Source organism: Sturnus vulgaris, chromosome 20, assembly GCF_052056855.1.
Source record: "Sturnus vulgaris isolate bStuVul1 chromosome 20, bStuVul1.hap1, whole genome shotgun sequence".
In the NCBI taxonomy this organism is placed as follows: Eukaryota; Metazoa; Chordata; class Aves; order Passeriformes; family Sturnidae; genus Sturnus; species Sturnus vulgaris.
The window spans coordinates 7,650,085-7,675,398 of record NC_142262.1 but is presented as its reverse complement, the minus strand read 5'-3'; the positions used below and the strand labels follow the sequence as shown (position 1 = coordinate 7,675,398).

Sequence of the window (25,314 nt, the reverse complement as noted above, 5' to 3'; positions counted from 1 at the left end):
TCCAAGTGAAGCACCTCACACAAACCCCCTGCCTCCAAAGCAGGCAGCTGTGCCACAGAAAGCTGCTTCTGCAAATCCTACTGCCTTCAACCTGTTGATAGACACAGAGGCCTTTCCTTTCATTTACTGATGTTATTCTCTTTTAATTCTTTATTAATCAATTCCCACATCAGCCACTCCATCAGTTTCCCCGGGATCGAAGTGGAGCTGACAGGCCTGTAATTATCCAGGTCGTCTCATTTATCCTTTTTAAACATTGGCAGAGATCTCACCTGGGAAATCAGCGGAGCAGATTCAGTTCTTGCTTTTGACATAGACATGATTTTGTTTTTCCTCCTGTGATGGGTCCCAGCCCTCAAGCTGGGGATCCTGTGGGAGCTGCCAAACCAGCACTTTGCACACTGCCATGGGCACCATCACTGCCTCCTGCAGCCTGCCAGCTTTCATTTAAAACTGGGAAAACAGCAGGGAAGGGCTCCCCATCCTCTCTGCAGCACAGGGGCTGGTCCCTCTGCTGCTCACAGAGCTCCAGAGAAGGCAGCTCTCAGCTTCCACCACATTACACAGAGCATTTCCTGAGCACTCCCTGCTCGGGGAAAGCTCAGGATGCTTTCCCCCTTATTCCAGTTTGAAAATTAATCCAATTTTAACAAGTGGGGTAAATTGGATTATTTCCTTCTGGAAATAAGCCAAGGGGGTTTTGTTGGGATTGTCTCAATCCCAGATTTCCCCACTTTGGGTGGTCCCGACCTGATGGCCTCATGTGGCTCAGGGTGACAGCACACAGGAACGTCCCCACAGCTGGCCATGGCTGTGGGCTCAGCCCCAAGGGGAAGGTGATGGGCAAAATCCCTCTGTGTCCCCTTCCTTCTGAGGGCAGTGACATTGGGACCAGCAGCCATCCCACAAGGATTCACAGCTGCTGAGCTTCCCATGGCCATTCCTGCCCAGACTGAGCTTTCCCTGCTCCACCAAAATCCTGTGAAGCTGCAACAACCTCCAAGAAAATGAGTAAAACATGTTTTGTAGGCAGCCAACATCCATGCTAGGGCTCCTGCAGCAGGTAACTTACAGCACCTATAAATCTCCGTGCAGCATCTTCTGAGGCTAGGCTGCTTTTAACACCCATCAAAAGCCATTGGAAAAAGGGAAAGGAGATGGAGAAGAGAGGCAATCCCCTGGAGATGAGCCCTGGCTGCATGCAGGAGAGGCAGCACCTTCACACACCCCCATTAACTCTGACCCAGCTCCCCTTTGCTTCCAGTTCTACATTTGGGAAGGATGCTGCTTATTCAGGCAGAGCCCTGGCTCGTGCTGCAGATGGTGCAAAGCACTGGAGAGAGGCTTGGGAAAAGCTTCCCCTCCTCTGGCAGCCACACAGGCCTGTCACACTGTCACAGAGAGGGGCAGAACAGCCTCTGCCTGCTGCCATCTGGCAGCCAGAGCTGGGGGAGCCAGGGCTGGAGGTGAAGGGGAAAAGAGTTTCTCTGTTTACTCACTTGCAGGGAGGAGGAGGAGGTTAAACTGGGAGCAAGAGTCCATTTGCCAGCCTGGCAGGGAACACACTGGTGACCTCTGCTCACCCCTGACAGAGCTGCTCCCTGAGGGCAGATGAAAATACAGCGTTCTTTGGAGCTGGGATGCACTGGGAGCGAGAGCAGGCATCACCAGACTCCATCCAGTGTTTGCTAAACCCCCTCTGGGAAGCAGCTTTATACCAAAGGATTTGTGTGGGATTGCTGCTCAGCAGCAGAAGGGTTTGTTCTGAGCAGGGGGATACCAGGGGATGAGAAAACACAGCATTTCAAAGCCCAGAGCTGCCCGGGGCTCCCTGGCATTTCCCTCTTGCTGCTGCTTTGTGCCTCCCAGCAGGTCCCAAAAGCAGGGAGCCAAAGGGCAGCTGGATGTGTGATCCCTGTGTGAGGATGTTCTCCAGGGAGGGAGGCAACAGCAAAGCCAAGAGCCAGGAAAGCTTGGAGAAGGCAACAGCCTCCAAGGAAGGGGTTGTGTGCATGGCCTCACAGAGGAGGCTCAGCACTGCTCCAAGGAGGCTGGAATTTGGGTCAAAGAGGAGATCAAGGCAGCTGGCTGCCCTACTCCCACCTGAGGACAGATTTGGAGGGTCCCTGGCACAGGAAGGGGACATCATGGGGATGGTCCCATCCAGCACACCGAGCCCCAGGTGTGCAGAGCCCACGCCGAGCTGGCAGGGGTGTGGCAGCACTGCCAAAGCCACAGGGACATCTCCCACTGAGGCTTCTGAACGTGACATTCCTGCCCATGCTCAGGTTACTTCATTTTTCACCTCTCCTGGCTCCGAGGTGCTTTCCAGCTGGCCCTGGGGGCTCTCTCCCTCTTTCCTGCCTTCCCTGCCCTTTCACCACAGCACTGGGGCGCTTTCTGTCCAGCAGCACCAGGGGATGGTGGAGGCAGCACGGACACCAGAGGTGAAGGAATCCCTGCAGGATCCTCCTTGGCAGGGGAGGGAGTGCAGGACACAGAGCAGCTCCATCAGTGCCACAGTCCAACCTCGCTCTGCAGTTTGGAGAGCCCGGGCACAGCGAGGACAAACCCAAACAGGCTGTGGGCATGGCAGCCAGCACAGCAAACCCATCACATCACACACAGGGAGCCCAGTGCTGCCTGAAAGACCCTTTAAAAGCTTTGCTCGATACCTGCGTGGTTGTTAAAAAGCCTGGCATCGATTCTCTTTGCACATCCGTGCCAGCCCATCCCTCCCTGACCTCCCACACCTGCAGCACTGGGATCCCTTTGTGTGGCACAGTTTATGTAACACGCTCTGTGCATCCAAACCGTGCAGGGGCCCTTGCAGAAAGGCCTTCTGAGCACACCTAAAGCTGCTCGTTCCCCCGATGGGAGATACAGGGCACAAAGCACTCACAGGATATTACAGCGTGTGCTCTTTGCTCGCAGGACCCAGCACTACCCAGCAAACTTCCCAGGAATTCAGGAGTGCCGAGGATTTAATAGCTGCAGGGATGAGGCTGTGAAAAATAAATGGGCTTTGTTTGGTAGCTTCCTGCCACTTGTGGGGAACAAAGTGGTTTCAAATACCACGGCTTTCAAAGCTGGTATTTTTAAAATGAAGAAGTGAAGGAGATTTCCAGCTGACATGGGAGCAGCAAGATGAGCTTGGGAAGAGCTGGGGAGGGAGATGGAGGCTTTGGAAATGCTCAGCCCTTCTTCCCTCCCACAGCAGCACTGGGAGAGAGTGAAAGAGCCTTCAGCCTCACAGGGGCTGCATCACACTGCTCTGTGCTGGCCTGGGGTGGGATGTGGCCCCCATGAATGTCACCTCTCCAAGGTGCCGAGGTTTTGTGCAGGAGCATAAAAGAATTTGGGCAGGAGCAGGGGGGTGTGTGGGGTGAGCATCACCCTGCTCACCTCAGGCTGGGATTTGGGGCAGGATGAAGAGCCTGAGCCCCCAGCTGCTCACCTGTGCATACACAGCCCAGCAGCTGGAGGAGGCATTTCCCTTCTTTACAGCAACTTCCCAGGACCCCAGGTCAGAACTGAGAGTTGTTGCTTTTTGAGAAGCTGTTTAGACCTCTACAGAGGAACACACAGCATCTCCATAAATCCCAGCTATGTCGAGGGCAGCAGGATCAGAGAATATGTCCTGACCATGAATCCATCAATCTCTTCAGGGAAGAATCAATTTTTATGTGCTCGTAGCTGTGGGGATTATTGTTGACCTTGTGTGATCATAAATAGAAGGCACTTTTGGCTCAGTCCCTGCTTTCCTTTGGCTCCTCTTTATCTTCCTCTCTCTCTCCACTTCCCTGTTTTTGGAAGGTAGCTGCCTACTTTGCACCTGCCTACAGCAATCTCCTTTGGAAACATCCATGCATCTTCATCTGCTAAAGGCAGAATCCTTTCAGAGAATCACAGAGAGGTTTGGGTTGGAAGGGAGCCTAAAGCTCATCCCATCCCACCCCTGCCATGGCAGGGACACCTCCCACTGTCCCAGGCTGCTCCAAGCCCCAGTGTCCAACCTGGCCTTGGGCACTGCCAGGGATCCAGGGGCAGCCACAGCTGCTCTGGGCACCCTGTGCCAGGGAATCACCATCCTCACAGGGAACAATTCCTTCCCAATATCCCACCCATCCCTGCCCTCTGGAACCGAAGCCATTCCCCCCTGTCCTGTCACTCCATGTCATTGTCAAAAGTCCCCTTGGTGCTCCTGGGCTCCATCCCCATTAGGGAGGCAGTGCTTGGATTCCCATGAGCAGGACACAGCCCAGGTGGGGCAGAGGGGCTCAGAGCAGCCTGGGACATGCCCCCAGCCCTCACCATGCCCATTCACACCTCCCCAGAGCTGTGCTTGCTGCCATGACCCCTGCCTGAGCTGGGCTGTTCACCTGGGAGCTGTTGGAATTGCTCCCACATCTCTCCCCTCCTCCACGTCCCCCCAGCTGCAGGAGCCCAGGATGAGCCCCCAGACCCACCCACGATCACCATTAACTCATGAAAATTGGGACAACTGTGGCCAGCCAAGGCAGTGGCAGCAGGGGTCCCTCAGCCATGGCTGGGGCACAGAGCCAGCCAGCTCTGCTTGTTCTCTGGATACTCAGCCCAGGGCTGCCTTTTCCTCCTTCTCCAGCACCCAACCAATCAACTGAATAAACAAGGAAGCAGCAATTAACCCGGCTCTCCATCAGCCTGCTAACCAGCCTCTCCCAAACGGGAGCTCACAGCCCTCCCTGCTACTGCAGGCAGCTTCAGAGCACGAAATCACCGATTATTGTTCATCCTCTGCCCATCTCCACCCACACCTGAGGCAGCCTGAGCTTCCCCAAAACCAACCACAGGCTCTTCCCAAGGCAGCTGGGGCAGGGCATTGCTGTCACACCCAGCTGTGACCTGGGGTTTTCATTCTTCCCACACATGGGGACACTCTGCAGCCTCTCCCCAGAGCATCTCACCTCATTGCTGGGAGCATCGCAGCAGCTTTCAGCTCTGGGATGAGCCACGAGGCTGGATCGTGCTTCCCACAAAGCACTGGATCCCACAGGAATGAGGCAAGGCACAGGTTCTGTGAAATTACTGATGGGGAAAGAAAAAAAAAAAATTTTACAGACCCATCTCCTGCACAGGCAGGCAGGTCTTTGAAAGTTGGAGTGCCTTGTAAAATCTGGGTCAGTTTTGTGAGATTATTTTGAAGGAGTGGAAAATCATTCTGACAACATCAAACTACCCCTTTTTGGCTTTTTTTCCCCCTCTGAATGAAGTGCCTTGGAATGACTTTTAGTTCTTTATAATCTAGTGAAGTTAAATCAAAGTTGGACCTGAATAAAACGCCCCAAGTGATGGGTGACAGAGCTGTGAACTCTCTCTGTGGAGCTGGCAGGGAGCAGCCAGGTCTCTCACCAGGCCAGCACTGCCACAACTCATCAAGTGAGACAGATAAATCACCCCTTCCCTCTCCCCTGCCCCTCCTCTCAGCCCAATTCCCTTCTCTTTCCAGGCCAGCAGACCCCTGAGGAACAGAGACCAGAGAATTGTGTTCCCATCTGGGAACTACTGATGGCCTCTTTATGGGATGGGAATGAGAAAATATTTGCATTATGGAAGAGCAGCACCCCCAGCTCGGGGGGGATGCAGGTTAGACCCTGTCCCTAGCAGGAGGCTCTGCCCTGTGCCCCAAGGGACCGTCCTGCTGCCCCACCATGGCAGAATCCCCCCACATTCCCAGCCAAAGCCACAACCCCACGTGACGAGACCCACTTGGGGACATGAATCCGTGTGACAGCACAGTGGGAGAACCCTGGGCAACACCAGGATTCCCTGCTTCAGTGGAGATCCCACCTGGATCAGCACCATCTCCTCCCCTTACCCACCACCCTCCTCCAGGGCTGTCACCTCCCCTAAATCCAGCCTGAGCAGAGCAAGGTGATGCTCTGGGCAGGGCAGTGACAAAGGGGACAACAAGGCCACCCCATGGGCAGGGGATCACCCCAGACCCCTCGTGGGGCTGCAGGACAGCACTCCAGACCCCTCGGGGTGGGCAGGGGGTCATCCCAGACCCCTCAGGGTGGGCAGGGGGTCACCCCACACTCCTCGGGGTGGGCAGTGGGTGACCCCAGACCCCTCAGGGAGCTGCAGCTGCCCCATCTGTGTGAGGCTTTGCTCCTGCAGAGAGGGACCCCACCCCAGGGTGCTCTCATGGCCACCACCTCCAGCCCCTTCCCCCACAGCTCATCAGGCTCTGTGCTGTGAGGACAGCACACAGAGCAGGTGATAATTTCATTTCCCTTGCAAATGAGCCCACGTTCCTTCCCCATCCCCAGCACCTCATCAGCAGAGCCATCATCCCCACCCCACTCACTCCAACTCATCCCCCAGAATGACAAAGCCATTCCCACCTCGGGGGAGCCCTGTTCTCTTCTCACCACCCCACTGCAGACAGGTTTGCTCACCAATCAGGTTATTATGGTTAACTATTAATATTAACAAGAACAACTTGCTTTTCCAGCAGGCATGGTTCCCTAAATCATCATCCAACACCAGCTCCTAAGTCCATCACCGTGGCTTGGGATGGGATAATACAAAAGGTGCCTTATACAGAAAAGGGGTTTTGTGGATGTGGGAAAAGGGCTGAGGTGGGAGATGTGGGTGCAAAAAACTGGAAAACCCCAAAGGGTCCCATCCCAGCACAGGGACCCCCCCCAAATCCCCACCACTCCTGTATTTTAGGGTATTTTATCCCAGTTTCTCCACCCCTTGCCTTCCTCCATCACAGCTTTCCCAACCCCACTGCTACCCCATGCAGGGTGGAGATCCAAAATCAGCCAGCCCGAATCCACAGGCTCTGGCAAAGTTCCAGCTGCTTTGCTGTATTTCAGCATCCCTGGGAGCTCTCCTGGTCTCCACAGACCATTCCCCACCACAAGTGCTTTAAACTACACCCTGCTGGAGCAATCAAAAACAAGCCTGAAACCTTCCCAGGGAATTCAGAGCAAAACCCAGGCAGCAGAAAACTCCAGAAAACAAAGCCCGGGAGCTCCTGAGTCCCCTCCTGGCCAGGGGATGGGTGCAGGCACTGGATGGGGGTCACAAGGGGCAGCCACTGGGTGATGTGTCACCTCCTGAGGTGTCACCTGTCCTGGGATCCCCACTGGGGTTCAAGAACAGACCCCAGTGGCATCAACTGAGATCCCAGCAGTCACCAACCTCCCAGAGAGCTGTGATCCTGCCCTGGAAATCCCTGGCTGGAAATCCTGCAGGGAATAGAGAAGGAGCCATTGAGGGGGGGATTCCTTCTGTCCCCCAGAGTTCTCCTCACCCTGACCCAGCCCAGCCCATTGGTGCCCCCCTGCACCTCTGCCCTGGATTTTTAAGGCACTGGGGAGCCCTGAGGTACCAGAGATGGGCTCTGTCCTGCCCCCAGCCCTCCTCCCTGCAAAACAGATGGAGACCAGGAAAAGCCAGGAGAGCCAGCAGGATCCAGCCCCACTTTCCTTGATTTCTGCTGAATAATTAAACCCCGGGAAGTTAATACTTTCTGCTTAAAAAACACCAATTCCAGTGTTTGTAATTACTGTTTTATTGAAGCATTAAAAATTAAAGGGCATCCTGAGGTTACAGTGAACATGAGAGCTGTGTTCAACTCCAGCAAGGGCAAGCTGAGCTCTTGGGCACCAGCCCAGCACTGGGGGGGCACAGCCCCTCAATCTACCTGGGGACAAACCTGGGGTTCTGGGCCACAAGCCAGCCCAGCCCAGGGGAGAGCCCCTAAACCATCACCCTGTGGCTGCCAACACCCCCCAACCCTCCCCTCAGGGCACAGGAGTGGGGATATCAACTCCCAGAGGAGCCTCAGTCCCCAAAACCATCCCTGCTCCTGCAGCCAGGGTCACCCCAGAGCCCCCAACCTGCAGCAGCACAGCCCAAATCTCACCTCTAACAACACTTTATAGGCTCCAGGTGCTCCCACCTTTCCTGCACCATGGAATGGGCTCCCTGGAGGCCAGGCTGGCCCCATCCTACAGTGTCCAGACCCCTGGCAATAGGGAAAAGGGCAGAGAGGTGTTTTTAGCTGTGAGGAAACCTCTTCCCCTAGGTCATCCCTTTGTCATCAATTAATTCCATCCCAAGGGGAAATAGCCCTGGGATTTGCAGCCAAAACATCTTCAGGACATGTCTGGGGTGGCAATTCCCCCACCCCAGAGCAAGGGGACACGGCCAGTGCTGTGTCTGACCAGGCAGGGTCAGAGCAGGGAATAAAGGCTGGAAATGCCAGAGAGTGTTTCCACGCCCATGGAATGGGGGAGTGGGCAGGCTGGAGAATCACCAGCCCTGGGGAGATGCTCAAACCTGCACATGTTGGATCCCTGTGCCAGCTGCTGGCAGGGAGGCACAGCTGGATGTGAGCTAAAAGAGGGGAAGGGACACAGAGCTGCTCCTCCTGGGCTGGGGGTGTTGGGCAGGTGACCCTCAGACCCCAGCACCCCACAAGTGCCAGCCAGGGCTGTGCCAGGGGCAGAGCTGGGAGGGCCAGAGGCATCCTGGAGTGTTTGGGACTGCATGGCACAGGGAGCATGGCCATGGGAAGGGTGACAAAAGCCACCTCAGTGCCCACCGAGGACTCCTCCCTCTTGAAAAGTAGAGACTCAGCCCGGGGGTGTCGTGGCCTCTCCTGTTTTGCCAAAGTCCTATTTCAGGAAGAAAAACAAACACAGAACCCAAACAGGAGATGCTTTGCTGGTTTTGGGTGGGGAGCAGCTCAGTGCTGTTCCCATCACCTCAGTGCTGCCAAGCCAAGAGCATCCCTCATCCCTCCTGCTGACCCCCATCCCATCCCATCCCATCCCATCCCATCCCATCCCATCCCATCCCATCCCATCCCATCCCATCCCATTCCATCCCATCCCTCTCAGCTCCTCTCAGGAGATGCCTCGTGCTGCAATTCCACCCTCCAGGTTGTTTCAGTGCTCCTGTGCAATTCCCAGGCCTGGCTGCTGGGAGGTTGAGTGGCTGAGAGCCCAGAAATATCCAGCAGCTCTGTCCCCACCACATTACTCCAGTTTGGGCAGCTCTGTTCCCCAGTTTGGGGTCTTGTTACTCCAGTTTGACCCCGATAACCCATGTGGGGGATGCAGTGGGGCTCAGCCCTGCCTTGAAGCATCAGGCTGTCCCAGCCATCCCATGCCACACGGATCACCATCCCCACCACCCCTGACCAGTGGGATGCCCCCCTAAACTCCCAAACCGGATTCCATGGCAGTTGGTTTCCACCTCTCTCCTCAGTCTCCATGGCAATAACTCTTCTTGCTCCCCATCCAGGGTGCTGGGGCACTGCCAGGGGTTCCCAGAGCACCCCAGCAGATCCCCCAGTTTTCCCCAGCCAGCAAACCAGTCCCACCAGTGCAGCTCACTCCCTGCACCGACAGTGCCTGTGGGGTCCCTGAGCAGCCGGATGAGGCACAACCCTCCATGAGAATCCAATTTCCTTCCCTCTGCCCACCCCTCACCCCCATCCCTGCTGGTTCCTCACTTCTGTCTGCTGTTCTGGGGCTGCCTGGCAGGTACTTGGCTCTCTCCCAAGCCGAGGGTTGCAAACCATCCCTGCTGTAGCAGAAGGAGACAAGCTTTGTAAAACTGACGCACGGCAGATGCAGATTAATTTTATTTTACAGTCCTGCTGAGGCTTTTGAGCGAGTCATCGATATGGGACTAAAAATACCACCAGGGGCCTCGAGTTTTTATTTTTCCTGTTCAACAACACTTACAACAAAAACACCCAGTCAAAATAGCAGCTACAAAACCGGCTGAGCCCCTGGTGGGCGATGGAGGAGCTGGGGGTGGGCAGGTGAGAAAGCTCTGCCTGTGCTGGGGCGGCCAGAGGAGGAGGAGGAGGAGGAGGAGGAGGAGGAGGAGGAGCATTGCCCTTCCTCTGCAGCAGAACAGGCTTCCAAGGAAGATAACCCTGGGATCTGTGGTGCACAATTCTCTGCAGCTTTGGATGATGCTGAGCCAAATGTAAGGAGCATAATCCTCTATTTTCTGTGCTGCTGAATATTGGCAGTGTGATTTTGTCCGTGAATTTGTCCTTTCTGGGGTATTTAATGGAGCTTTGTCTGACTGCCTTGATGCATCCAGGACACTGGGCATCCAAAATTCCCTTGTGGCCATGCTGGGAGCCAGCCTTTGGGGAGAAGCCTCTCCAGCAGTTCATCTTTCAGCCTCCTGGCCAATTTTCAATAGAGCATTGGCAGCATCTTTGCCAGTGCCCGGGGAGGAGCCAGGCAGGTGTGGGGATTTTACATCCCATGGCTCTGGAAGCAAATTCCCCAAGGTAACAGCAAAGGCTGGGATGCTCCCACAGGAGCTTCATGAGCAGGAGAGGGGTGCAGGGAAGAGATTTAGGAGTTTACTGGCTGGGATTTAAGGAGCAGAAGTGAATCAAGGAGGGTTTGGAGGCAGGGCTGGGCACAATCCTGAGCTGCCCCTGGGATGTGAGGGGTCCAGAGCCTCTCCTGTGATCCAGAACAAAGCAGGAGGAAAGGGCTGCTCCATATCCCTGCTGAGGCCAACCTGGCACTGCTTGGTTGATGTGCCCAGAAAAAGAAGGACGAGCAGATGTTTCCAGCTCTTTCAGGATCTTTGCAGCACAAAGCAGCAGTGGGGAAGTCCCTGAAATGTCCCTGCACTTTGGTTTTCTGGAAGGAACCTGCTCAAACAGGAGCACGAGCGGCCAAATTCGCAGCGTTCTTGCAAAAGTGGTGATGATGAAATTCAGTCAGGGGGACACCGGGTCACACAGTGGTGTCCCCTCACCTGTCCCCCACCCTGGGGAGCAGCAGGTGGAGGGGCCCAGACCCAATCCCTTCCCCCCAGGGGTGCCTGGGTGGCAGCTCTGGTGTCACTGAACCTCCCCTTTATAATGCAGTTAAGAGACAGTGCAGCTGTGGCTTGGGGGGAAAGATGATTAACCATTATAACCCCAATTACAGCTCCTAATTGGGATTAATCTGGTGAGTTAATTAAGTATAGAAATCTGTTGCATCTCAGTTTTTTTTACGAACTTCTTGTTCCCAAACCCAGTCCCGGCCTGGCCACAGCTGGGCACAGCTGGAAGGGCAGAGGACTGTCCCTGCTGTGTGGTGACACAGAGATTGTGGTGGCACTGGCACTGCTGGTGACAGCCAGAGGGGCTCCACTTTAGCACCCAGCCACAGCCTGACCCAGAGGCAGAGATGGCAAAGGGTGGGGACAGGAACCGAGGGGGCTCAGACCTCAGAGCCTTTGCAGAGGGGCAGGAATGTCACAAGAGCCTGGGGACAGCCAAGGAACATCTTCTTGCTGATGCCCTGAGGGTCTGGTGGCTGAGGAACCTTGCAGGTAAATCTGCTGGAACATTCTCCTTTGTTTCCAGGGCAAACCATGCGAGGAAATCCTGATGTGCCAGACTTGGTGAGAGCGAGGGACACGGGGCAAATCACACCCAGGGGCTCCATGGGCAGGACTGGGAATGCCAGGAAAGGGAGAAGCAGCAGTTCCAGAAGCAGCAGTTCCAGAAGCAGCAGTTCCAGTGCCCAGGCTCTGTGCAGCAGCCAGGGCAGCTGGGGGTGCCTTTCCCTAAGTACAGACCAGGATCTCCCCACCTACAGCTTCTGGAGAAGGACAGGGCTGGGTTCTGTGAGTCCAGAGGAGGCCATGGAGATGCCCCAAGGGCTGGAGCCCCTCTGCTCTGGAGCCAGGCTGGCAGAGCTGGGGGTGACCTGGAAAAGGGAAGGCTCCAGGGAGAGCTCAGAGCCCTTCCAGGGCCTGAAGGAGCTGAGAGGAAAGATAAGGACAGGGTTTTTAGCAGGGGCTGTTGTGATAAGACAAGGGTGGCAGTTTTAAACTCAAACAGGGTCATTTCAGACTGAATATAAGGAAAAATTATTTATAGTGAGGGTGGGGAGGCCCTGGCACAGGTTCCCAGAGAAGCTGTGGCTGCTCCATCCCTGGAAGTGTCCAAGGCCAGGCTGGATGAGGTTTGGAGCACCCTGGATAGTGAAAAGTGTCCTGCCCATGGCAGAGGTAGAATTAGATGAGCTTTAAAGGCCCCTTCCAACCCAAACCCTCCCACGATTCTGTGACTCCCATCTGCCCCAGCACTGCCCAGGCTGCTGTGCTCCCAGTTCCACGTATGGATCCTGCCCTGCTCCCACTGCTGCACAGCCAGACAGCTGACAGAGCTGCTGGAGCTCCCCATCATCTTTCTCAGCACTCTCCTGAAAATTAATTAATTCAATTAATTCATTAAATAAACACTCCTCCACGCTCGGTGGCTCTGAGCCAGCTGTGCACGGTGTCAAGCTGCAAGAACATCACTCATTCCCAGGCTGAGTTCCCAGGTCCCAGTGACAGCAAACTGGGGGAATTTGAGAAGGAATTGGGGCTGGAGAGTGAAAGGTTGCAATGCAACATTCAGCAAAAAGCTGCACACAAAGCTCTGGAGTGGCTGCTTTTCCATGCAGGTTGTGAAGTCTTCCCTTATTTCTTAGTGATGCTGTCAGATGCTTTGAATCCGCAGATGAAAGGCACTAAATTAGGACAGATCGTTATTTCCTGTTTTCTGGTTTATATTTAGAGAGAAGCTGATACCTCTGGCAGCTCTCTCTAACACTAAAAACAAACTTTTCTCTCCTGTTTCTTACTGGTCTCTACTGGAACCTCAGTTCAGAGGGTGAAGGGTGGTGGGAGCCCTCTGAGAGATGGAGAGGAGATGGCTGAACACCCACAGCCCCTTTCCTCTGGCATTCCAGAGCCAGCAGCCAGGGGTTGGGAATGGACACTTCATTCATTCATTCATTTTTGCCCTCCTGATGCCCTTTGCAGGCAGCAGTGCCAAGGAGCCCTGGCTGGATGCCAAACCCCACCAAACATTCCCCTCTCTCCCCATCCTCCCCAAATTTAATTTTTCCCTTCTCCAGAAGACCTGGATGCTGAGGGCTGAGTCCTGGATTCCACATTCCCTGGGCTGGGGGATGTCCCATCCTGTCCCCTCCCCAGGCACTGGCAGGACAAAGTGCTCCCTCAGCATTTCTGCTCTGCTCTGGGGATGGCTCTCGGTATTTCTCTGCCTCGGGGAATAATATTGAATGGGCCTTATCTCTCCCGAGAAAATATCGATCCCGAGTTTTAATGGCTTTCCAACTAACGAGCCACAATGAGTGTCACTGGGCACCACTGCTGGAGCTGATAAAAACGGGAATGCTCAGCCCCACAACTCTGGAAAGGACTTTCACCCCCAGTCCACGTCCCTTCTACAAGATAAATAAAGGATGAAAAAGAAAGAGAAATAAAAAACGGCAGAAGGTTTTGCTGCTTTTTTCACCCAGTAAGTCTGAGGACAGATTTTCAATTTGTTCACCTTCTTTACAGCTCTGGATTTGCCACAGGGAGGGAGAGATGAGGGAAAGGGACAGGAGATTAAATGTGTTCGTATATTTTGGGAAAGTCATCCTAAAGGGGGAAAAATAATATTTAAAAAGAAAATGAAAAGTAAAAGAAAAAAAGTAGGAAAAATCCCTGACATCAGGGAGACAGGACTCAATTAAAGCAAGACCTTGAAATCCATGAGGCAGCAGCGCCGAGCACGGGTCCATCAGCCATCCCTGCCAGGCTCCCGGAGCTGTGTGGCAGCAAGATCCATCACCTGGGGAAATAACCGCGGTGCTTACATCTTCAGCAGCTCCTTGATCTGCTGATAAACCCGTTAGGGGAAATAAATGGGTTTCTCTTGCCCGGACCGTCCACATCAGGGATGCGATTTGCCGTTTTACCCAGCCGCTGATAAGCAGAGGATCAGGAGGGAAAAGCTCCTTTAACGATTTGCTAATAAAGCCCCAGATAAGAGCGGAGCAGCACCGTGACCTCCCCCGGCTGGGATTTACAGCCCCGATCGCTGCTCCGGGCTGGCTCTGCAGGGCAGGAGCTGTGCAGGGAAAGGGGTCCCGGGATGCTGAGAGGGGTCCCGGGATGCTGAGAGGGACCCCGGGATGCTGAGAGGGGTCCCGGGATGCTGAAAGGGGTCCTGGGATGCTGAGAGGAGCCCTGGGATGCTGAGAGGAGCCCTGGGATGCTGAGAGGAGCCCTGGGATGCTGAGAGGGGTCCCGGGATGCTGAGAGGGGACACCAGGGCAGGGACCACCCATCCTCTCCCCACAGCCCCCACTGCACTGGCAGGGGAAGGGTTTGATGCCAGCAACATTACAAACGGGGTGGGGGGGGGGGGTAGAAAACAAAACCCCATCAATTCCATAAAGAAAGTTCTGGGTGGAATTACTTAGAAGAAGAGTGAAGCTCAGAAACATAAATCGCCCCTGGCTTCATTTCTAGGTAAGGAAAATGGATTTCCAGAACAATATCATTCTTTTGACACGCCTGTCCTGGTTTCACAGCTGCCAGAAAGCAGGTTAGGAAAAAAATCCAAGACATTCCAGGAGGCTCTGCTGGCTGGATGCCACCAGAGATGCCATCAAATGTCCAACCCCACCCTGAGGGGACTCCAGGGGCTCCCCATGCACTCACTCTGTTAAACAAACTGTCCCATCCAGCAGCACCGGAGACTGCAGCTGACAACTCCTCTTTTCATTTCGTTTGGATTTATTCATAGTTTTGACACCATTTCCCTTTCTTTTCCCCCCTCCCCACTGGGGATTTATTCTTTGCAATTAGCTGTGGGAATTAGAACCTCTTTCATATGGCAGTGGCTCTGCTTCCCTTCAAATCTCTTTCATGCTCCTGCTTAATAAATTGTGAATTTGGTATTTGTATCCTCAGATCTCCCTTCCAAATGGAAATGAGTCCTGGCCAGGGAGACCAGGTTCGAGACCTGCAACGCCCCTGGCACACACACACCCCACACAACAAATATTTTGATGCTAATTCTGCACCCAAAAGTGATGTTAACACCCTGCACTGGCATTCCCAAAGCAGCCCAACCCCCAGCTTGCCCCAACATGGGGTTTTACAGACCAAGGCATGTGGGACGAGGCAGCAGGGGCTGCCCCAGCACCCACACTCTGGTCCCATCCGACATCCACGAGTGCTGCTCCATCACCAACAGCCCAAAGGAGAAGCTTTTTCCCCAGGCAGCCCCTGAGCAGGACTCAGTGCCCACTAATGGGGCAGAGACACGACAATAAGCAACAGCAGAGCCTCCCTCAGCCCCATCACCCAAATTTACAGGCTGACTTGAGATCCAGCAAGGTTCCAGACACATCATTATTCCCCATGACAGCAGCAAGGGTGAGCCAGCCACCTTTTATTTCAGCCTGGAGAAAAATGCTCCTGCCAGGGGATAATTGGGGCTCTCTGCAGTGGGAGGCAGCGCTGCACTGCTGAAAGGTGAAGGCTATTTTAAAAGCAGCTGAGCAGAAACAGTGGAAAAAGCTGCCCAGGGAGCTGATGTGTAACTAGTGCTGCCTCACGAGGCATCCCGAGCCTCTTGGTCTTTAAAACTTGCTTAGATCTCCTATAAAATCCGGGTTTATGTGGTTTTTACCAGCCTGGGAAGTGACCTGCTGGTGGTTCCTGCTGGCAAACCCCCCCGTGCCTGTCCCAGGCCAGCTCCTGCCCAGCCAGCACTGGCAGCAGCCTGTGCCAGGGGATGCTTTGAGCAGGAGATGAAAGGTGCTGTGGAGAGGTGCTGCTGCTCATCTCTGCAAAGAGAGGCTCGTGCTGCTTTTATTTAGACACACGCTGGTTGCAAGACACAAAAATTACTTAATCAATCCTTCCCCTGGGCTGGCGTCACAGGCAGGATGGAGGCTGCCCACGCAGTTTGGAGCTGAAGATGATAAATTGCTCTGGGATAATGGCAGTGTCTCCAGCTCATCCAGGGCAGGATGTGGCCATGGGGGGTGCCCAGAGGACACAGCACCCTGTGGTGGCACAGCAGGGACATGGTGAGGGCAGCTGGGCTCTGCCCAGTGCTGCAGCACAGATGAAGGAATGGGAGTTTCTCCCAAAAGCTGGCCTGGGGAGGACAGGCTGGAGGTGCCAGGGTGTGACACAGCTCCAGGGAGTGGCTGGGTCACAGGGCACACCTCATGCACTCACCCTGCCACTGCTCTCCATCAGTCACTGTGAGCCACAGGGGACAATCCTGCAGTGACAGTGCCAGCTCAGGCTGCTGCCCCACCAGCCTCCCTCACCAGCCAGCCCAGGAGCAATTCCACACAGGAAGGGCTGAGAAGGAGTTTCCAGCCCCTGATTTTCCAGCCACACGTTTCATGGCATGCAGGGATGTCCCCATTCAACCTTGCAAACAGCAGCAGGGCTGAGCACCAACCTTACAGCAACACCTGCCCCTGGTGAGCAACCCTACAAAAACAAACCAGGTCACCCCAGGCAGCACCAGCCCAGCCAGGGGACGTGACAGGAGGGGAAACATCGGCTATGGGGGGGAACCACCCTCAAAGCAAGAGGAACAGCACCAGGGAAAATTGAAGAAGCAAAGAGTTCTGTGGAAGAAGGTTGCTTGGAGCTCACCTCTGTGCTGGCACATCTGGGGCACACAGACTCAAGGTGCTGCTCTTCAGCTGCTCTGCCCTCGGTCAGTGCCCACCAGGAATTAATTTTGGGTGCTGCAGCTCATCCTCCCCCTCTGCCCTGAATCCTGAGCAGCCCCTGTGCCCTCGCCACCACCTCCAACCATCCCTGGGGGGATGTTCAGCTCTGTGCATGGCCCAGCAGGGTGAGGAGCAGCCTGGAGGCTGCAGGGATCACTTTGGGCACCTCTGCCCTGCCCAGGGACCAGCAGCTTTCCCAGGAGCCCACCCCAGCCCCATCCCACCCTTCACTGTTCAGCTCTTCCTGGGGGTACCAGGGGTGAAAGCCCCAGTGTGTCCATCTAACCCAGCCACTCTCCTTGTGCTTTGTCCTCCCAGCATCACCAGCATCACCCCTGCACCACCAGTGCAGCTCTCCCCAAGAACTCCCACAGAAGGGCTGGGTGTGGATTCCCCTTTAATTTACCACTTGTCAGGGTGAGGGTTAAAAAAAAAAAAATCAATAAATAAAACAACTTAGGATGCTTGAAGAAGATGAAAACCCTGAAACTGCAGTCTGCTGGTGGCTTGTCCCATTGCCATAGGAGGGGAAGGGTGTCCCCAGCCCCTCTCTCCCCACCACCCCATCCCAGTGCCACCAGGTCCAGGTGGGTTCGGACGCGGTCGGACGATGCTCCTCGGGAAGGAAATGACTCCAAAGTTCAGGACACGCTCATTCACAGTTGGCTGGTGGACGAAACAACCCCCAGAGTCTGACAGCCCCGGCTCACCCGCCGGGAGGGACCTGTCCCAGCTCCTGAGGAAAAGCCACGCGGTTCCCGTGTGTGTCCCACGCGGTGCCCGTGTCCCTGTCACAAGCAGTCCCTGCACAGAGCCACCTGTCCTTGGCGGAAGTCGCGGCAGGGGCACAGGCGCCGGTATTTGGTGTTGTAGCCGGCGCAGCTGAAGAGCAGCGGCTCCTTCTGGAGGTAGCACTCGTGGACGTTCTCGGCCACCGCGGGGTACAGGTGGTTCATCTCGTACTCGGTGCTGTCGCACACGATGCTGAGCCTGGGGGACAAAGAAGGGTGCTCAGGTGAGGTGAGTGCCCTGCTGGCGGGGTCACTGAAGGGTTTTTGTCTCTTGTCTTTCCTGGGGTGGTTCCTTTGCTAAGGGTGGTGCAGATCTTTGCTGATGTGTGTTTGACACCCCTCGGCTACGCCTGAGCGCTCGTCACCAGCCCAGCACGCCACGCAGGGAGACCCTGGCAACTCCACCCTGCAGCCCAGAGATTGTCCCCACCCACAGAATCACCCACAACACCCCACCCAAATCTTGGGAGTTGGACTCATTGATCCTTGTGGGTCCCTCCCAGCTCATGATGTTCAGTGGCTTTCTTAGAGCCCCTTGCTGACCAACAGCTCTGTCCACTCTCCATGGACACCTCCTACTACAGGTAACATTCCCTGGAGGGGACAGGGGATCAGTGACTGCCCAAATGCTCCCTGTTAGCTGGAATTAGCCAGAAAACTGGGGCAGGCATCAGCAAAAGCGCCGAGGAGCAGCAGAAATGCCCAGCGTGGATTTTAACACCCGTCCCCTCCCAGACAGAGCAGCAACACCAGCATTGCCCTCCCACCAACCCTTCTCAACCAATGAGTCCCTGAGCCAGTTCGTTTTAAGGTCTGGAGGAGGATGTGCAGGGGGAAGGAGTGAAAGGCAGGCCCCAGCTCTAATTTATCACATAAAAATGTCAGTGGGACGCGCGGCGCCCGCCTGACCAGCGTGACAGCACCGGCAACGCTCGCATTTTAATTGCCCAGAGAGCAGCAAGGAGCCAGTGGCAGATTTATACTCTATTAAAACTTCACCACTGTGTGTTCAAAATGCGGTTTTATAGAGAGAGACTTTAAAAAGCAGAGGAAGGGAGAGAGCATGCGGGAGGTGGAGAGGAAAGGGGTTGGGAAAAGGCAGAGCCATGCCTGGAAACGCTGTTGTTGCCTGCTGAGGAGTGAAGCTGGGCCCTGCCTTGCACTGCTCATCACTGGCATTTTGGGAGGGGTAACATGAGGAAAATGGGTGCAAGGGATGGGGGAAGCAAAGGGAACATGTCCTGGCTGGTGGCCCCCCACAGGCTCGCTGAGAAAGCCCCGACTCACTGCAGAAACACCTCCTCCTTGTTGAGGAACCTGAAGAAGGTGGGCTCGCACACCAGCCCGTGCTGCCGGCACGTCTGGGTGCACGTGTGCTGGGGCTCCGACACCCACACCTGCAGAGAGGCCACCGGGGGCCACGCCTGGGGCGCCCACCCAGCTCTGGGTGACCACACCAGGTGTGTGGAGTTGGGGGACAGGGCCAGCGGGCTCGGAGGGCTTTGCATAGCAGGACTCTTGGTCTTGGGAGACGGAGGAACAGATGATGTGGTGCAGAAATCCTGGTGGCAGAGAACACAACGGGTCAGTGCCCTGAGATGTTAACAGTGGGGAAGGGAGGCTGCTGGTGGGACAGGAGGACACTTGGGATGATGACTTTGCTCGTCAGGTCGAGGTCACCTGCATGCATAGCTGGCATCTCCTGCTGTGGAGGATGAACCTCCTCTCACCTCTTCTTCTCCCAGTGCTGCCTCATACTCTGCAGCAGAAAGGCCCTGACCCAGCCCCAGCACCCCCAGGTGTCCTCCACCAACCCCCAGTACCTTTGGTCCATGACAAACCTCCCCCAGCCTCATCTCCTGGTGCTCTCTACAATCAGGGCACTGGCTGCACAATGCCCATGGGACAACAGGGATGCTTCCCAGGGAGAAGAGGGAAAGTTGGCCATGAGGACAGAGATGAGAGGACAGGGATTCTCCCCAACCTGGTGCTGAATGTAGGCGTGGATCCGCTCCAGCATCCCCTCGCAGGTGTACTCGTAAGGCAGGTAAGGGTCCACCTGTGAAGGGCAAGAGCAGAGCACAGGCAGCAGGTGGGGACAGCTTTGCCCTGCCCCTGAGACAGCAGAACCTTGGGCAGGGCTCTCCCACCCTCCAAAGCCCACGACTCTTTTGGTGTCTGTCCACCAAAGAAAGCAGAGAAGAATCCTAGGGCTGGAGAAACCTCACAAGCCATGAAGTGATAAAGAGAGAGGATTTGGGTTCAACCTACTGGTGAAATCACCCTGTTCCACTTAGGTCTCCCTTTTCTCCACTTCTAGCAAGTTATAAAATCAGTTTTTATCCAATAGATCACTTCAAACTAAAGCATGAACTGTTTCAGCCCAAGAAACACTCTGCAGCTGTGGGCAAGGGAGGAGCAATCTTACAATACAGAGGTAGAATTGGAAAAGATGCCAAGCTAATCCAGAGCAAGAGCATCTCAGTGCTGCCCCAGGGCTGGTCTGGCATCCTCTGCTCCCCTGACCTCAGCACATCTCTGACCACTCAGACAGGAAGGTCCAGGCTCTGACCACAAAACTGGCCAGGAAAGGGCAGGGCTGGGACTGGCTATGCCCAATCCAGGGAAAAACATCTCCCTTTTCCCACTGCCATGTCACTGAGGGTCTGCTGCCCACTGCAGGTGGCTCTGATGGGGTGGAAGCCATCTCTGCCAGTCCCAGGGGCTTGGTGGTCCCTGCTGGCACTGGCTGGGATGTGGCAGGGAGGCAGGAGCCGGGTGAGCACTGGGATGGAGCAAACACTGGTGCCCACATGGATGTCAGTGCTGTCCCTGCACCTCCACGTCCAGAACTGCTATTTACAGAGTCAGCAGTGCTCAAACCATGGCATATTTTCATATTTTGTGGGTTACAAAATGCTCCTGGTCTCCAGGAGATTCTGCCTGCCCTCCCTGTTCTGGGAGTCACCTCAGAGACACTTGGTGGCTCAGCAGTGTCCCCACGTGAGCTTGTCCCTGGCACTGTGGTGACACAGGTTCCAAGGCAGGCAGGAGCAGGCAGGAACAGCCAGGAACAGCCAGGAACATTCAGGAACATTCAGGAGCAGGCAGCCAGGCTCCCTGCCCTCAGCACTGACCACTGCCCCCAGGTCTGTAGTGATTTTCCCCACGGGAAGAGCATTGCCACAAGGGCTGTGACTGATGTCTCTCTTCCCTCTGGAACAAATTATTTTTAAGGAACCTTCTGCCCTGGGAAGACATATTTTTCCAGAGAGATGTTACATGAGGTGCAGGGTTGGTGCCTGGAAGGGGCCAGTCCTGGCACCTCCTTTCCCCCTGTGTATCTCTGCAGAGTTTTATTCAGAAGGATTATAAGCAAAACCACCCGAAGATAATTAATCCAGAAAACACTGCTGCTTCTATTTTCTGAGCTCTGCACCTCCAAAATAGCGATTTCCTTTTGAAGTACCTGTCAAAACCAAGCTCAAAGGCTCAGTCTGCTGAGAGCCCTCTAAGCATCTCCCTGCCATAAATATCCCACCTGATATCTCAGCCAGGCTGGAAATCACAGCTGCTTCATCTAATTACAGATGTGCACACTAATCAGGGCTGACACAGTGACAGGCACCAATCCTGCCTCTGAATTCCTGATGGGCTCTCAGTTAACTGGGGCAGAGCCTCTCAAAGCAGAATTGCCTGTCTTGGTTTCAGAGCCGTTTTGGAGGAGACAAACCTTGCTCAGCACCACCAGTGCTGTCTCAGCACTGCTTTCATGGGGGGCTTTTCCCAGGACCCCCTTTTGCCAGGCATGGTGCAGACATAATTCCAGGAACAGACTCATCCCCCAAAAAGCTGCAGCACATCACACAAAGCCTCCTTGTGCCTGCACCTGTACCCAGAGGTGATGCTCCGGGTGCAACCCCAGCTCTCCACAGGCTCCCAGGGCCCTGTGGGATCCCTGGGCATCAGGAATGGGCTGGAGCCCACTGCAGCCCCTGCTCCTCCAGCCCCTCTCCCTCTCAGGGGGTCCCCCAAAGGCTCTCACTTCCCTCTGCTCCCCTCTCCAGGTTTTGTTAGGATTCAGCTCGTGCACTCAGGACTGAGAAAATGCCAATTTCGAGAAGATAATTGTTTAATTAAAATCTGACGGGCTCGGCCTCTTCTCAACAGCCACGCTGTTCATGGCACTCCTCACGTCGGGAGCTCAGGGTGTCCCCAGAACTCTGGGAAGGAGGAGGAGGAGGAGGAAGAAGAGGAGGGTTCTGAGGTGGGGATCACTGCATCCCACTGCAGAACGATGCACTGGATATCAGGGGAGGGAATGGAGGGGTTGGTAAGATGGACTTTGCCATCCTTTCCTCGGGTGGGGAACACAGAGCCAGAGCTGCCCAGCCCCAGTGCTCCCTCCATCAGCCAAGCAGGAGTTACTGGTGTCCCATGGGAATGCCACCACAGAGCCCCGGGTTTAGAGCCTCCAGCTGGAAGGGAGAATGAAGCCTCCTTCATTCAAAAGGGAAAGAGAGCAGGGCAGAAAAAAATCTGAACGTCATCAGACAAATAAGTAGAAAAATAATGCAATTCTGTGCTGGCACGTAACAGCAGGCTGGAACATTTTAACCAGCTATTTTCACTGTGATGTTTAATGTGCCGCTCTTTCAGGCATAGTCTGAAATGTATAATTTTCCATTATAGTCCTGTATGTTTGACTTTAATATAATGAAGCCTTCTCCCTTCACTACACCAGAATATTGGGTCTATTAAATTGCTTGTGTGAGGACTGGTTTTGACAATGGGAAAAGATGAAGGCCCAGAAAATGGTGGTGCCTGCAAACCTCTCTCCTTTTCCAGCCTCTAATCCCAGGATAACAGATGGAATCCATCACTGGGACGAGCCTCCAGCATCACCTTTCCCAAGGGGACACCACTTGTCCCTGTGCTGAGATTTGATCTCTGGGGTAGAGGGGTTTGGTGCTTCCCTAGTTTTAATTCTCCTTATAAATAGGTCAGGGATGCAAACATCAGGGAAACCCAGAAGTGCTCCAAGTGAGACGAATGGCAGAGACACAACCTGCCAAAAACCTTGCCCAGCAGCTGGAGGGTGACCTGGAACGGGTGTCACCTCCAAAAGGATGAGAGAGGGCAGCACAAGGACTGTTCTTGGGGGAGAAAAACACAGATTGCAAACCCAAGCCACGTCCCAGGCATGATTCAGCTCTGCCTCCAGAAGGAAGAAGTTTCTTTCAGGCAGAACTAGGTTGGGAGGGACGCAGGCTGCATCCCAACTGCTCTGCTTGCACAAAGGCAGCAGCCAGCCCTGAGCTTGGGGAGCTCTGCCAGCCCAGCAGGAGCTGTGGGATGGCACAGCCTGCCCCAAACTGCAGCCCTGGGCTCAGCAGGAGAAACCGGGGTGCTGCAGTGACACTGAAATATTGCTGAGAATCAGCAAATTCCCCCTTGGAGCAAAGCAGGGCGAGCTTGTTGTCAGCTCAACCACACCAGAATTACTGCCAGGTAATGAAGCAGCTCCCAAATTCCCAGCCAGGCTCCCAGCTCCCAGTCCCTGGTCCTCAGCACAGCTTCCACCCAATGGCAGAGCCAGTCTTCCCACAAGATCCCCAAAAATGTCTTACTGAGCACTGGCCTAGAAGATGTAAAACATCTGTGGGGTATGTGATTTTTCAGTCATATGACGACAAAAAAAACCCCTCAATAAAATCAATTTCAGGTCAGTTTTCAATTTCCAATGTTTTCACCCATCAGGGAGGGGGAAAATGTTGTGTTTCAGGTTCAATCTGTCTGAGTTGGTGAAGCAAAGGGAAATGCATCATTTCAGATCCAGCATTCCTTTCAATAAATTGGCAGGGTATTTCCAAACAAAGGCAGGCAGATGGGAAACAAAACCATACTATTTCATTCCAGTAATTTTGAAATGAAATGTTTTGACAGAAAAAAAAATAAATTGATGGTGGTTATTCTGAAACACAGACAAATTTATTAGATATGCCAATAACAGAACACCCCATTTTGCCTTCGGGGGGGGAAAAAAAAGAGTCAGTAAAATAATTTCTCCAAACTCCAGTAACAGGCTGGGAACAGGAACACTAAATTGCCCAGCTACCCTCTTTCTGCTGCTCCTCCTGCTAATGCCCTTGTTTCAGTTCCTGCTGTAACAAACAGTATTTTAAAGACAAGGTACCCATGGATTCCTGGAGCCAAAGCCTGTAATAAGGCTTTTAAACCTGTAAGGTAGGTCAATTTTTAGGCTTAATTGCCTTGACAGCATCTCTAATAAAGCAGACCTTTCTATTTAAAAGATAAAAAGGGAGGTGGGGGGGGACAGGATGCTGTAAGTTATTCACACTCACTCCCTGCTCTGTCTGGGAGGATTTACACATCTTTAAAACCCCAGAGAGGTGAACTGTGGATTAACTCCTTGGTGGGAAGGAATCCCTCCTCTCCAGAGTGACCTGGTGTCACAATGCAAATGGGGCCTCAGTGACTGGAGGGTCCATCTGAGGCAAATTTAGGACTTCCAGCAGATGAGGGTGATCCCAGAGGTTGGGATGCTTTGTGGGAGGGCACTACAGGGTGGGGGTCCTGATCCCAGAGTGGGAATGAGGAGAAGAGCTGAGACAGGAGCTTGGTTTGGGGATGGGCACAGCAGCAGCACACTCCAGTGAGTGCCCAGTGCTGGCCACCAGTGCCCAGTGCCCATCAAGCCACCAAACCTTTCCCTAAAATCCTGGGATTTTTAACCGGACCATTAAGCACCGAAATGCCCTGGTGCACATCCAGTCAGCACTGCAGCAGCACAGCCCTTCCCTCCATCCTCAGTCTCGCCATTCTTTAATTATTTTAGCAGCACCAGGCTTCACTGTTTTCTTCCTTCTCTGCTGGAAAAAACAGAAAATTTCCTCCTCTCTCCCAAAACAGCTCCCAGCCTCCCACCCACAGCCATTCCTTCACTTCAGGGCTGTCTCCAGCCCAGATGGTGGAGGGTCAAGCTCTGACAGCTGGCCTGGCAGCACAGCAGCAGGGATGTCATTATTTTTAATTTAATTCTAATCGAGATACGGGAATGAATGTGCAAAACAACAACTGTTTTCCTAAGTTGGGTCTGATCAGTCTTTACGAACTCACAGAGGAAATGAGTGTGAGGTGGAGAGCTGCAGTAATCACCCTCGAGGAGGTGAGACACAGGGTGATGGCATCACCTGAATCAGGTCCCCAGACTGCCACAGGCACCCACCACTGCAGCCTCTAATGCAGGGAAAAGCAAGGGTGACCCTTCTCTGACCAGCATCACACCCTGAGCCCTGAGCCTGGGCTCCACAGCACATCCCTGTCCTCCAGAGAGGAGGGCTCATCCCAGCTGAAGCAAATTGCCAGCAAAATGGCTATCAGCACTTTCCTCCCCGCCAGGAAAACTGGCTTTAATAATTTGGACAACTTGAAAGGCTCCTGCCACAGGGTGGGAGGTAAATATTCATGAGGGAGCGTTTCCAGAGTGGGCACAGCAGGAGTGCTGCCTTCCCTGGGCTTCTCCCCTCCCTTACATCCCTCACAGAGGCAGCTCCTGAAGTTATTCCCATCGATTCGCTCCATCCAAAGGTAATGATCAGTGAAATGGGGGAAAGGCAGCTGCACAGGGCTGTGGCTCTCTGGGTTAATCTTTGTTATCACACCAGCTCCCAGAACTGCTCTGCACCTCCAGCAAACTCAGCCTCCTGCTCCCAAACCTTCTCTCAGCCTCCCCTTGCTCCAGGCACACCCACAGGATTCCCAGGGGATCCCTCAAAGGCACAGCTCTGCCCTGGAGAAACACCTGCAATGCTCGGTGCCAAAGCAAAGTGTGTGCCCCTGGGGCTGCAGGAAAAAATCCAAAGGAGAAAGGAAAAGAAATTAATGTCTGAAGAAGAGAGCCAGGCTCCAAA

At 54.3% G+C, this 25,314-nt stretch overlaps 1 protein-coding gene across 2 annotated transcripts in view; it reads right to left on the bottom strand.

Annotated features, from left to right (window-relative positions):
* Positions 1 to 16,969: 16,969 nt before the first annotated feature.
* The window catches only part of MGAT5B (alpha-1,6-mannosylglycoprotein 6-beta-N-acetylglucosaminyltransferase B), a 65,806-nt gene continuing 57,461 nt past the window's right edge, over positions 16,970 to 25,314 (bottom strand). For both annotated transcript variants that reach the window (XM_014889131.2, XM_088176355.1), the window contains exons 15-17: positions 19,365 to 19,439; positions 18,668 to 18,942; positions 16,970 to 17,579 (exon numbers count right to left, since the gene is read on the bottom strand). In XM_014889131.2, the coding sequence (XP_014744617.1) occupies positions 17,381 to 17,579; positions 18,668 to 18,942; positions 19,365 to 19,439 (549 nt within the window). In that variant the 3' untranslated portion in view covers positions 16,970 to 17,380. The remainder of the gene's footprint in view (positions 17,580 to 18,667; positions 18,943 to 19,364; positions 19,440 to 25,314) is intronic.